The 12,911-nt window shown below is 43.7% G+C and overlaps 2 protein-coding genes and 1 pseudogene across 2 annotated transcripts; 1 reads left to right on the top strand and 2 right to left on the bottom strand.

Annotated features, from left to right (window-relative positions):
- Positions 1-57: 57 nt before the first annotated feature.
- Positions 58-2,698, bottom strand: LOC138833092 (modulator of apoptosis 1-like; annotated as a pseudogene).
- Positions 2,699-2,701: 3 nt separating this feature from the next.
- On the top strand, positions 2,702-9,200 carry LOC138833120 (lysosomal enzyme trafficking factor). The gene is made up of 2 exons (XM_070031466.1): positions 2,702-3,151; positions 3,541-9,200. The coding sequence occupies exons 1-2, from the start codon at positions 3,072-3,074 to the stop codon at positions 3,950-3,952; spliced, it is 492 nt and encodes a 163-aa protein (XP_069887567.1). The 5' UTR covers positions 2,702-3,071; the 3' UTR covers positions 3,953-9,200.
- A 1,689-nt stretch (positions 9,201-10,889) lies between these two features.
- LOC138833121 (EKC/KEOPS complex subunit GON7-like) lies at positions 10,890-12,907 on the bottom strand. Its single transcript, XM_070031467.1, has 2 exons — positions 12,663-12,907; positions 10,890-11,451 (listed from the first exon to the last, which is right to left on the bottom strand). The coding sequence occupies exons 1-2, from the start codon at positions 12,868-12,870 to the stop codon at positions 11,357-11,359; spliced, it is 303 nt and encodes a 100-aa protein (XP_069887568.1). The 5' UTR covers positions 12,871-12,907; the 3' UTR covers positions 10,890-11,356.
- Positions 12,908-12,911: the final 4 nt, after the last annotated feature.

The raw sequence follows: 12,911 nt of genomic DNA, 5'->3' as shown, positions 1-12,911 counted from the left end.
TGGACCCTTATGTAAAGAAAATAGATTTAAAAAGGCATTTTATCAGTATTCCTTTATTTTACATGTTCGCAACTACTATTTCATAACAACCATGTTTCAAAGCACATCAGAATCTATAGTTAAACATTGTTGCAGACTTGTCAGCCTCAACTACTTTTATTTTGATTACAGTAATTCTAATTCACACAGAAAATGACTTAAAGTTAACCATAGCTTATTCATCATAAAGGCAGGGCCATACCTAAAAACTACTAGTGACACAACATGGTCACACATGACTAGAACACCTGCAGCTGTTAAAAATCAAACATCTCAGTGAGATCTGGACAGCAAGTACACCTGAACCTTGGTTTTCCTCTCAAAGAACTGTGCACTTGGAACCGCGGGCCTTTTGACAACTTTGTATGATAAAAACTCCACAGGGTGGAATTTCAGTATCAGTGGAATGACAAATTTAGGAGACACTGAATAGGCACAGAAACAAGAAAGTTACATGAGCAGACAACTTTTCTTCATCATTCCTTTTTCTTTGTGTGTTTTTTTGCCAGTCTTGGGGCTTGACCTCAGGGCCTGGACACCGTCCCTGAGCTCCTTTTGCTCAAGGCTAGTACTCTTATCACTTGAGCAACGGCGCCACTTCTGGCTTTTTCTGTTTATGTGCTACTGAGGAATTGAACCCAGGGCTTCATGTATGTTAGGCAAGCACTCCACCATTAAGCCCCATTCTCAGCCCCCTTCTTCCTATTAGTGTTTAGATCCCTAACTTGCAGAAACTCTCTAGGCTTATTGACCACACCAAATAGTCTCTCAAGAGTCTACAAGCATTCAGAGACTGTAATTGAAGGATTATTTATCTGGAGGGTACAAATATTATCAAATGCTAGGCCTCGAAGACTTTTTTATGGGTCGGTTGTGGGGCTTGAACTCTGGGCTTGGGTGCTGTCCCTCAGCTTTTCAGCTCAGGACGAGCACTCTACCATTGAGCCACAGTGCCACTTCCGGTTTTCTAGTGGTTTATTGGAGATAAGAGTGTTAGATTTGGGCTGGGAAGTTGACTCAGTGGTAGAGCGCTTGCCTCGCATGCATGAGGCCCTGGGTTCGATTCCTCAGCACCACATAAGCAGAAAAAAGCCGGAAGTGGTGCTGTGGCTCAAGTGGTAAAGCGCTAGCCTTGAGCTGAAGAGCTGAGGGACAGCGCCCAGGCCCAGAGTTCAGCCCACACGACTGGATCAAAAAAAAAAAAAAAAAAAGAGTGTTAGGTTTTTAAAAAGAGGTAGCCGAGTAAGAACTGCACCACGCACGTGGTATTCAGGTAAGGGGTAGGTTTATTCAGTAGACCTGCTGGGACCAGGCAAGGTTGGCACTCCACGTGGCTGGCAAAAGAGAGGAAAGAGCTAGAAAAGAGCAGAGAGAGCTAGAAAAGAGCAGCGAGAGCCTCTGAGCCAGCACTAGGCCTTATGTAGGGTATGGGCGGAGAAAGGTGTGGCCACATCAAATTCAGAAGTGACCTCAGTGGATGCAGATGTGACCTCTTCCAGGTGTCCCAATTGCCTAGGTATCGCAGGTACTGGGTGGAGACTTTGCTGAGAGGAGGGTGGAGTCTGCTGGCCATCCAGGAGCGGACCTTACAAAGAGTCTCTCGGACTTTCCTGCCCAGGCTGGCTTTGAGCCTCGATTCTCAGATTTCAGCCTCCTGAGTAGCTAGGATCACAGGCATGAAGACTCTAGATTAATCGTCTAATTTTCTCTGCATCTGACACCTGCCATGTCTTCATCATCTGAGTAGTATGATATATCCAGGGTCCATATTCCTCTTTGCTTGGTTGTGGAGGATTACTGCCTGAGAATACTCTCAGCTTTTGATATTTCAGGTACTGTAGTCTGAAAGGCCTCATCTAATGCCTGTGCTAACATAGAGGCTTACATTTCAGATAGCTTATCCCTACCTAGGACAAAAGGGTCATTTCCACACCCAAAAGCTCTGACCAACTCACCCACTGTCATGTCCTCTACCTTAAAAAAAAAAAAAAACAAAAAACCTCATTTAATCTGCTGAAAATTTCATTATCAGGGTCAGGTGGTTTAAAGATCACTCTCCTTTTCCTTGGGGATCAGCGTATGACTCATCTCCCCGGTAAACCCAATTGTGGCTACATTCCTGTTTTCGTCCCTCCGGAATGTCTTCCCAAGCAGCCGGTCCTGGCGCACGGGAGCGGGACCAGCCCGCAGAGCGTCCTCCATCACTGCCACAGCGCGGGTCTCAGGGATGCCGGCAGCCCGCAGACCTCTCCGAGCGCTCAAATCCAGCCCCTGTGCCAGTCTTCTACCAGCCTCGGTGTCACGGTGCCCAGGGAAACAGACTCAAGCTCTAATTCGACCTGGCCGCAGCCGCCTACCGCCGTGCACCAGTAATCCCGCTCAGTCAGCCACGCCGGTCTCCGAACCTGCCGCGGCCGAGCAGCCGGCGAGGACAGAGCCGTCAGGTAAGCTGTCCACGTCCGGGTCACCGGGGCCTCAAGGGTGGACCCTCGCCGTCTCGCCGTCGCGCCGCCGGCGGGTCCCGCCCGCTCCTGGACCCCGAGTTACAGGTGTTTCCGACGCGCCCGCGCGGGCGGCGCCCCTGACGTCACGAGGGGCGGACCCTGGGTGCGGAGCACGCGCTTCCGGCTCGAGCCGGAAGTCCCGACTGCGGCGGCATCCGGGACGGCGAGCGGGCGGGCCACTCGGGGCAGGAAGGTGAGACCCGGGACCAGCTCGTCTTAGCAGGCGGTCTTGGCCGGCAGCCCTCGTGGGCGCTGCGCTCGCGACGTTGCAGGGTGGCGAGGTTCCGCTCAGGCGCCACCTGCGTAGGTCTGATCGCGGCAGGGGGCGGGGCCGGCGAGGCCCCAGTGACCCGGTGCTTCCCGCCGGGCCGAGGGACCCAGCCTGGGGCTCGGAGCAGGGCCGGGCCGCCTCGTGACCGCCGCAGTCACGCCGTCCTTAATCACCACTAGCCTGTGCGCCAGGCTGGCCACGCTCGCCCTCCCCCAAGCCAGGCGACCCAGGGGACTTTTGTGGTGGCTTGTTCTGAAATGCCAAAGCCACCCGATTATTCAGAACTGAGTGACTCTGTAACGCTTGCCGTGGGAACAGGAAGATTTTCGGGACCACTGTAAGTGCCTCAGAGTTGCTGTCTTAACTTGGGGGCTCCGATACTGGATTAACATGTAGAACCCACTGCTCCGGTCAGTAGCGAAGCTGTTAAACTAGATGGCATTTCAACCACAGAAGTGGAATGTCCCCAGGAAACTAGTGTAATTCTAATTTCTGAGGGGATGGTGTACTGTAAGGTTTAAGCAGAACTTAAGATATACTGAAAGCAGTGCCTACTTGCTCCTAGCTATTACATAAAGCCATTTGTAAGCTGTTCGCATTTAATACAAATTTGTCTTAAATGTGATAGTGGCTATTTCACATATATACCATAGGCTATAAAGCAAGTGCATTGCAATAGTTGCCATGGCGGCACTACTAAACCTCAACTGGATTTTTTCTTTTAAGTCACAGAGCATGGAGAATGATGAATTTCCGTCAGCGGATGGGATGGATTGGAGTCGGACTCTATCTGCTAGCAAGTGCAGCAGCATTTTACTATGTTTTCGAAATCAATGAGACTTACAACAGACTGGCTTTGGAACACATTCAACAGCACCCAGAGGAGCCCCGGGAAGGAACTACATGGACACATTCCTTGAAAGCTCGGTTACTTTCCCTGCCTTTTTGGTTGTGGACAGTTATTTTTCTCATACCTTACTTACAGATGTTTTTGTTTCTTTATTCTTGTACAAGAGCTGATCCCAAAACTGTGGGCTACTGTATCATCCCCATATGTTTGGCAGTTATTTGCAATCGCCATCAGGCATTTGTCAAGGCTTCTAATCAGATCAGCAGACTCCACCTGATTGACACATGAACTCTGTCCGTTTTTCTTTATGATTACAAAACTGCCAGTACTTTATGGAGTCTGATCACAAGACTGCAGTTTCTCCACAGATCTCAGGAAGTTGTGGTAGGGTAGAGGTTTTTTAAATGTGACATGGAATTATATCTGTTTTTGTCGGTCGTGGGGCTTGAACTCTGGGCCTGGGCACTGTCCCTGCGCTCTTCAGCTCAAAGTGAACGCTCTACCACTTGAGCCACAGCACCACTTGTGGAATTATATCTGAATAATGACTTTTTAGGTAAAGCCTGACCTGACATAACATACAAAATCATGTCAGTGACTTCAGATTTTGGAAGTAATATTGTCTTTGTTATTTTCAGTCCTTAGAAACTTGAACAAGTATCTGAACTCATGTTTCTGCTCTACTGTACAACATAGTGGTGATTCATAAATTTTTCCTTTGGGGGAAAAAATATGAACATTCCCATTGTGTTGTGTTAAAAGGTCCAACCATGGTCATAAAATTTATACAATTACTTTGCTTTAAAATTCTTCATATCATACTAAAACATCATTATTTTGTTGTAGCTAAGCCAAATGTTTATGCTTGCTTGCTTTCATCTTGTGAAGAGCTAGTATAAATTACTGAGGTGTTTTTCTTTCATTCTTTCTTGATATTAGGGACAAAACCACGCACACTGTACAGCAGAGCTAAACCCCAATCATGATAGTTGTCTTGACAACAATTTGCTCTGGATAATGGCTACCTAAATCATTATTGCTATTAGTTTTAAAGAATTATTTGGGAAGACTAACATTTAAAAATCAAAAAAAAATCTAGAAGTAACTTGTACATCAAAGATGGGGAGATAATATGGTCAAAGGAAAATATCTCAGGTAATTTAGGCTAGTACTTATAAGAACATGATACCTTTCCAATGCTACCATTTCATCATCCCTCGTTCTTTATGGCCCAAGGTTAGGTACTTCCATGAAGATGTGATCCTTGTACTTCCTTTGCACTTCTGTATGGTACCAATATAAATAGGAAAATTACTAGATTCTTTTCTGGATGAGCTAAACCGTTTCTGGGTGTTTTTTTTTTTTTTAAACTGGTACTGAAGGCTTGAGCCTAACTTTTCAAGTTTTTGCTCAGATTTTACTTCAGCTGGTACTCTACCACTTAAGCCATACCTCCATTTCCAGCTTTTTGGCAGTTAATTGGAGAAGTGTTTCTTGGCTCAGTCTGCCCAAAATGAGCCTTGATTCTCACATCTCAGCATCCTGAGTAGCTAGGTTTACAGGCATGAGCCACCAATGCCTGGCTATTGAGTTATGTTAATACATGAAAACATTTTACTGTTTCACTAATGACACTGTTCTATCGTGACAGCATTATGTTTATCATAATTTGATAAGCCTTGTCTTAAGAGAGCCAATAGGGGGCTGGGAAGGTGGCTCGGTAGAGTGCTTGCCTTGCATGCATGAGGTCCTGGGTTCAATTCCTCAGCACCACATAAGCAGAGAAGCCAGGACTGGCGCTGTGGCTCAAGTGGTAGAGCACTAACCTTGAGCTGAAGAGCTGAGGGACAGTGCCCAGACCCAGAGTTCAGGCCCACAACTGGCAAAAAAAAAAAAAAAAAGAGAGCCAATAGGTAAATATGTGTGATCACTTTATAAAATCTGCAATATTTAAAATCTCATATACTTTTGGACCATGATTGGGAGTCATCATTCATTAGTGTGTTTTTTTTTTTGTCTACAGCAATATGAATAGGTATTAAATTGGCTGTCTACATTAGAACTATCAAGGGAAAAAATCACTTGCCAATGTCCACACACCAAAACCTGCTTGGCTGTACACATTAGAACTATCAAGGAAAAAAATCACTTGCCAATGTCCACACACCAAAACCTGCTTGACTCTTATCAATCCAGTGGCCAGGAATACTTTAAAATGTTATTCTTCTCAAGTCCTCCTGAATTTTCCTCAGAATACAAATGAAGTTTTTAACATGACATACCTTTAATTTTCTACTGTTTGTGCTGTAGACTATTTTAGTCGAACTGGTCATCTTGATGATTTTTTGTGTGTGTGTGCTGGTCTTGGGGCTTGAAGTCAGGGCCTAGACACTGTCCCTGACCTCTCTTTTTTTTTTTTTTTTTGTCGGTCGTGGGGCTTGAACTCTGGGCCTGGGCGCTGTCCTTCAGCTCTTCAGCTCAAGGCGAGCGCTCTACCACTTGAGCTACAGCGCCACTTCCGGTTTTCTGGTGGTTTATTGGAGATAGGAGTCGCACGGTCTCTCCTGCCCGGGCTGGCTTTGAACCGCGATCCTCAGATCTCAGCCTCCTGAGTAGCTAGGATTACAGGCGTGAGCCACCAGCGCCCGGCGTCCCTGACCTTTCTTGCTCAAGACTAACACTCTACCGCTAGAGCCACAGCTGTACTTGCAGCTTTTTTGGTAGTTAATTGGAGATCAGAGTCTCCTGGACTTTCATGGGAATCACAATCCTTAGATCTCAGCCTCTTAAGTAGCTTGGATTATAGGCCTGAGCCACTGATGTCCAGGTTATCTTGATGATTCCTGAACTTGGTAGAACACCCTAACTCAGAGCCTCTGCACTATGTGTGCCTAGCCTGATGCTAGGACCTGTCTTGTTGCACTACCTTCTTCAAATGTTTGCTCAAACTACCCTATTTAAAAGGAAGAATCCTTCTTCCCTGTTTAACTTTTCTCCATAGGACTTGATGTCATATGCTACATAATGTGTCAGATCTTAAATCCACAAAGGCTGGGGTTCTGTTGCTTACTGATGTAGGTCCCTAGGTCCCATATCTACAACTGTGCCAGGAACACAGTAGGTACCCAGTATGTAATTACTGATGTACACTTCTCTCTCTCTCTCTTTTTTAAAAAACATTTTTGTCTTTTGCTTTGTATACTTTTCTTGCTAGATGGCAAAACAGTATAGTTCATTCTTGAGAAGTTAGTATTTGCTACTAAGTGCATAACATATCATTTGTTTAGTTGTCAGTTATTAAAAGTAGTTATTAACCTCTTTCAGATTCCAGAATGTAGTGATATATTTTCTTCAAGAAAAATGGCTCTTTATTAATAGTCTTTGTGACACTGTGACACTGGTCACAATAGGAATTTTCCTACTGATGCTGAGGAAAAAAAACATACGCATATAACAAGGTTTTAAAACATTCCTAAGGCCCTAAAGAAAATTTTGTTTCAATCATGAATTTCTAAACCATCAAAATGCCAAATATAAGCCACTCTTTTCCAACTATAGCATATAATTTCAATCCTGAGCACTGAAACCAATACTGAGAGCCTATAAAAACACTCAAACTACTTCTATTCCCACCAGAATTTTGAAAGTACACTTCTACGTAAAACTACATCGCCATGGCCTATCAATGTCTTAATACAAGCTGCTACTTTTGTGGGCCTTGAACTCGGCCTGGGTGCTCTTCCCTGAGCTCTTCAGCTCAAGGTGAGCACTCTACTACTTGAGCCACAGCGACACTTCCAGTTTTCTGGTGGTTTTATTGGAGATAACAAGACTCATGGATTTTCCTGCCCGGGCTAGCTTTGAACCTCGATCCTCAGATCTCAGCCCCCTGAGTAGCTAGGATTACAGGCATGAGCCATCAGCGCCTGGCTAAGCTGCTACTTTTTCTTTAAATAGAGCACTCTTGATCCTAAAGGCCACCTAAGAATTAACAATTACAGCAACAATGTGAAATTTATTTTATACTTTGAGAGTAATGCATGTTTTTCAAGGATAAGGCTAAGTATGTCAATTTTATGAACAACACCTCCCCTCTTCGTATTTAACTCTGCTCAAATGCCTATGGAAGTTGCATTCTACTTCCTCTTCTGACAAAGTAGTTGGATTTGAAATATAGATTTCTGTGTGTGAATATGGTTTGAACTCAAGGCCTGATATTGTCTCAGCTTTTTTTGCTCAAGGCTAGTGCTCTTCTACTTGACCCACAGTTCCACTTCCCGTTTTTTGATAATTAGAGATAAGAGTCTCCAGGACCTTTTGTCCAAGCTAGGTTCAAACTGTGAACCTCAAATCTGAGCTTTCTGAATAGCTAGGATTACAGTGTAAGCCACGAGAGTCTGGCCTATTTTTGTTTTTGAAGTCTAAATTCACTTTATTTTTTGCCCTGAATTACTTATATGACAGGGTATTAATTCTTGATTTGCCCTTATTAAATTTAAAGCATGACTTTTTAAAATTAAAAGTTGTTTGTATTAAAAATTAAAAAAAAAAAAAAGAATCTCATCGAAAAAAAAAAAAAAGTTGTTTGTGTTGGAGGAGGGATAGACTTTGAAGCCAGCAAGGGTTTCAAAACAAGGCCTTGTCTTTAAAAAAAAATTACTTGAAAGTTTCAAAATAACTTTTTACCTATTTGTACAAAAAAAATTTTTTAGGTGCAACTAGAACCAAAGGCCATACAATGAGAAGCTCCCCTCTCTCCTGATCCTACTTCCTTTTTCCCAGGACAGCGTGACTATCCTTTCAGACTACACAACATCTAGCATACACTCTCCAGTCATCGCCTTCTACCCAATTCTCTATCGCTCTAGTTTTCATTTAATGTACAGTGATCCCTGTATAGCACACTGGGCTATATCTTTTTGTCTTAATAGCTACACAATATCATTCCATTATTTTTATTTACTAGTGTTCTGCTAATGGATATATTCTTACTAAGAATAACATTGCAATAACTAGTTTTATAAACAGCTCTTTGGGCATGTGTTATCTGTAGGAGAAATCCTGGTAAAACTGTTGAATGAAACATCAGGTACATTAGCCGATTGCTGGTGGCTCATTTCTATGATAGTTTTCAACTTTAGTTCTCAATTACCAAGTACAAAAAGTTCAAATAGGAATTGCGTTTTCTTACAAAACAGCAGTCAAAAATTAAAGAACCAAGGCTAGGAAGGTGGCTCAGTGGTAGAGTGCTTGCCTTGCATGCATGAGACCCTGGGTTCGATTCCTCAGCACTACATACACAGAAAAAGCTGGAAGTGGTGCTGTGGCTCAAGTGGTAGAGCACTAGCCTTGAGCTGAAGAGCTGAGGCCCAGAGTTCAAGCCCCATGACCGACAAATAAATAAAAATTAAAGAATCAAGTGCTTGTGGCTCATACTTGTAATTCTAGCTACTCAGGAGGCTGAGATCTGAGGTTCACAGTTCAAAGCCAGCCTGCACAGGGAAAGTCCTGTCCTTGAGACTCTTTATCTCCAATTAACCAGCCCCAAACCAGAAGTGGAACCATGGCTTAAGTAGCAGAGTTGACAGCCTTGAGTGAAAAAACAAAGGGATAGCACCCATGCCTTCAGTTCAAGCCCCAAAAACTGCACCAAAAAGGCTGAATTGGAGGTGTGGCTCAAGTGGTAGAGCACCAACCATCAAGTAACAATGTAAGTCCCTGAGTTCAAATCCCAATACATATATGTATGTATGTGCATGCACAGACACCCAAAAATAAACAAAAAGGTGCCCTAGACCAGGCCCCAGGACCAGCAAAAAAATAAAAATAAACGTGCCTTAGTACAACAGGCAAACACAATAGAAACATACGTTTCAGCCACTAAGTGTTTTGAAAAGGATTCAACAGTTCTTGTTTGGTTTTACCTTTTTTTTGTCGGTCATGGGGCTTGAACTCTGGGCCTGGGCGCTGTCCCTAGCTCTACCACTTGAGCCATAGCACCACTTCCAGCTTTTTCTGTTTAGATGGTGCTGAGGAATCGAACCCAGGGCCTCAAGCACTCTACCACTAAGCCACCTTCCCAGCCCTTATTTTTTGAGATAGGATCTCCTTATATAGACAGGTTAAACTCAAGATCCCTCTGCTTCAATCTACCAGTTGCTGAGATTAGTAGTGTACCACCAGTATCCACTTTAATTTTTATTTTTTGGTTCATGCTTGGTGCTGTACCACTTATTTAATCCACAGCTCTAGTTCTACTATTTGTTTTTGTTCTGGTACTGGCTTGAACTCAGGGCTTTTCACATTCTCTCTTAGCCTTTTTCCTCAAGGCTGGTGCTCTGCAACTTGAGCCACAACTCCACTTCTGGCTGGTTAGTTGGAGATCAGTCTTAGATTTGTTTGCCCATAGTCCTAGTATGTCTGTTCACTCGTTTTCCTTCTACTTACAAAGAATTAATATTTTGATGCCTAGTATAAAAAATTTCTCCCACTTGCTCTCACCAGTTTTTCCAAAATAGTATTACTCATGAACCATGACACATACTTTGGTACTAGGCCTTAAACTCAGGGCCTCTCATGGCTGGCACTCTACCACTGTGCCAATCCCCTACTTCAGCCTTTTGGTTAACTGAAGAGTCTCTTAGACTTGTCTACCCTGAATCACTTCAAAACACCATCCTCTCAGCCTCCTGAGTAGGTAGGATTATGGTATGAGCCAATAGTGTGCCTAGCTTACTCTGCTATTATTATTGTTGTTATTGTTATTATTATTGTCAGTCATGGGGCTTGAACTCAGGACCTTAGCATTGTTGTCCCTGAGCTCTTTTGCTCAAGGCTAGTGCTGCTCTACTACTTTGAGGCATAGCTCTACTTCCAATATTCTGGTGGTTAACTGGAGATAAGTCTCATGGACATCCTTGCCCAGGCTGACTTTGAACCATGATCCTCAGATTTCAGCCTCCTGAATAGTTAGGATTACAGATTTGAATTGCCAAAGCCTGGCTTTTTTTTTTTTTTTTTTTTGGTCAGTCATGATGCTTGAACTCAGGGCTTAGGCTGTCTCTGAGCTCTTTTGCTTAAGGCTAGTTCTCTACCAACCTTGAGGCACAGCTCCACTTCCAGTTTTGGGGTGGTTAATTGGAGATAAGACTTTCCTGCCTGGACTGGCTTTGAACTACAATCCTCAGATCTCAGCCAGCTGGACGTGTACTTTTTATAACAGAAGTTAAAAGATATATCACACACTTTAATACAGTATTTAAAAAAATAACACAATGATAAACATTCAGTAGCCAATTTGGAAGATTTCATACATCATGAAGTATTCTGTTATTTCTACAGCCTGAAATTTCTCACTCAAGACAACAGACTGCAGTCCCAAACATTTATCTTCCTCTGGTAAAAAACAAAATTTTTCCTCTGATAAACTTGTTCCAAGAGAGCAAAATACATGTTTTCCCAAACTACAGCGCAAAGCTCCCTTAAATAGCTCCCTTAAATATCAGTGTGAATAGGATGTAAGATGTAGTAGTAGTCTTTTTTTTTTTTGAGGCAATGTCTTGCTACATAGCTCAGGATGGCCTTGAATTTTCAATCTTCCTGCCTCAGCCTCCTGAATAGCTGAGAATACAGGCAATGCATTCTACTTGGCCCAGCTCAATAGAAGTCTTTTGAATTTCATAAATGCTATTACTAAGATGGTGGTTTGGGTCGTTTTGCAGATGGTCCGTCTGAGTTACTTCTCTTATCAATGTTATTTTCATCTTCTGCATCATCTTCATCATCACCTTTTAAAATAAATATTTGTTGTATGACATGTTCAGTGAATGAAAGAAATATTGACAGCTAAAATGGTTGATATGAGACCATTTAACTTTCAGGATTAATAAAACTATTCTCATCTTAAAAGATTATATATTATTTAATCCTATTCAGGAGGCTGAGAACTTAGGATCAGAGTTTGAAGCCAGCCTGGGCAGGAAAGTCCTTGTGTATTTTCTCCAAATAACCACAAAAAGCCAGAACTGGAGCTGTGACTCAAGTGGTAGAGCACTAGCCTTGAGTACAAGAGTGCAGGTGCTTAGGTACAGAGTTTAAGCTCTGGGACACAAGGTACCTAGTTCTGATTTAAGACAAAATAAATAAAATTAATGGAGTTTTATCATTCCATTAATGGTTCCACCTTCAAATTGCATTTACAAAACTGGGACAAGGCATTATATTCGAAGTACATTATGTAAAAGAAGTACCAAACCTGAGGGTATGAATGGAATTGGGAAAGATGAGGAGGAGAGGAGAGAACAATGGAAAGGGGTGATACTGGTGCATTTTACTCATAATCTGACAGGATGAGTGGAAACTTCTTTGCATAACTACTTAAAACAACAAAAATAAGTAAAAGAAAAACACAGGAAGGGAGCCTCTGGGTTAAGACTGAAGTCTGTCCCAATCTGCAGAAGCTGTCCCTCCCTACTAGGCTGCACTCTTTCTTACACCTGACAAAACTATTTTCGTTTACCAAGACCCAGCTAAAAAGCCATGCTCTCTCTAGACTGGCCTTCCTCGACCATCTCTGCCACAGTGAAAGAACCCCTCAAAGATTTGATTTTCCTTCTTTAACGATTGGATCTGCCCATCACACCTCGTGGTGTGAGGACACTGAGTACAATCCATCTCACTTTTTCTCCAGCCCAATGCTTGGCACAGAGTAGTAGGCGTTGAATGCATTTTTGTTTTGCTTTGCTCTTTTTCTCCCAATATAAATCCTCAGGAAGAAATAGCTCGCTCAGAAAAGAGCACAGCAGGGCCTATCATTTTTAGGTGAAATTCTTACTCCAGGCTCACTTTCAGTCAATCCGTCGGTTATATCACGGGCTCAATTCTTACCCCAGGCTCACTTTCGGTCAGTTAACCGGTCATTTCACGGGCTCCCCAGCCGAAGGCCCCAGGGCGCCGCGCCCCGCCCCGCCGCACCCTCCGGGAGCTTCGGCAGCCTCACCGTCCAACGCGTCGTCTGGGGTCGCCGCCACCCGGCCCTGCGCTTCCTGCTGGACCAGGGAACCGAAGAATTCGACGACTAGCTCCTTCATCTGGGTTACGCCCGACAACAGATTCTGGAAAGGATCGGCGTCACCTGACATCTGGCAGGTCACCCGTAGTCGCCGAGGCTCCCCGTCAGGCCCTACGTACTCCCCTACCAGCTCCATGGCGACCGCTTCGCTTTAAGAGCGCGCCACGGGGAAGCGCC

Source organism: Dipodomys merriami, unplaced genomic scaffold, assembly GCF_024711535.1.
Source record: "Dipodomys merriami isolate MVZ:Mamm:240054 unplaced genomic scaffold, mDipMer1.0.p SCAF_200, whole genome shotgun sequence".
Classification (NCBI taxonomy): Eukaryota; Metazoa; Chordata; class Mammalia; order Rodentia; family Heteromyidae; genus Dipodomys; species Dipodomys merriami.
The sequence above is the reverse complement of the archived record's forward strand: the minus strand, read 5'-3'. Positions and strand labels throughout refer to the sequence as shown.

What these genes read in the sequence shown, in the direction of transcription:
- LOC138833120 (XM_070031466.1), top strand. Translation starts at nt 3,072, where the DNA reads ATGCCAAAGCCACCCGATTATTCAGAACTGAGTGACTCTGTAACGCTT. An exon ending in GGAAGATTTTCGGGACCACT is followed by an intron (nt 3,152 to 3,540) that starts GTAAGTGCCTCA and finishes TTTTCTTTTAAG; the next exon opens with TCACAGAGCATGGAGAATGA.
- LOC138833121 (XM_070031467.1), bottom strand. Translation starts at nt 12,870, where the DNA reads ATGGAGCTGGTAGGGGAGTACGTAGGGCCTGACGGGGAGCCTCGGCGA. An exon ending in CCCAGACGACGCGTTGGACG is followed by an intron (nt 11,452 to 12,662) that starts GTGAGGCTGCCG and finishes TTATTTTAAAAG; the next exon opens with GTGATGATGAAGATGATGCA.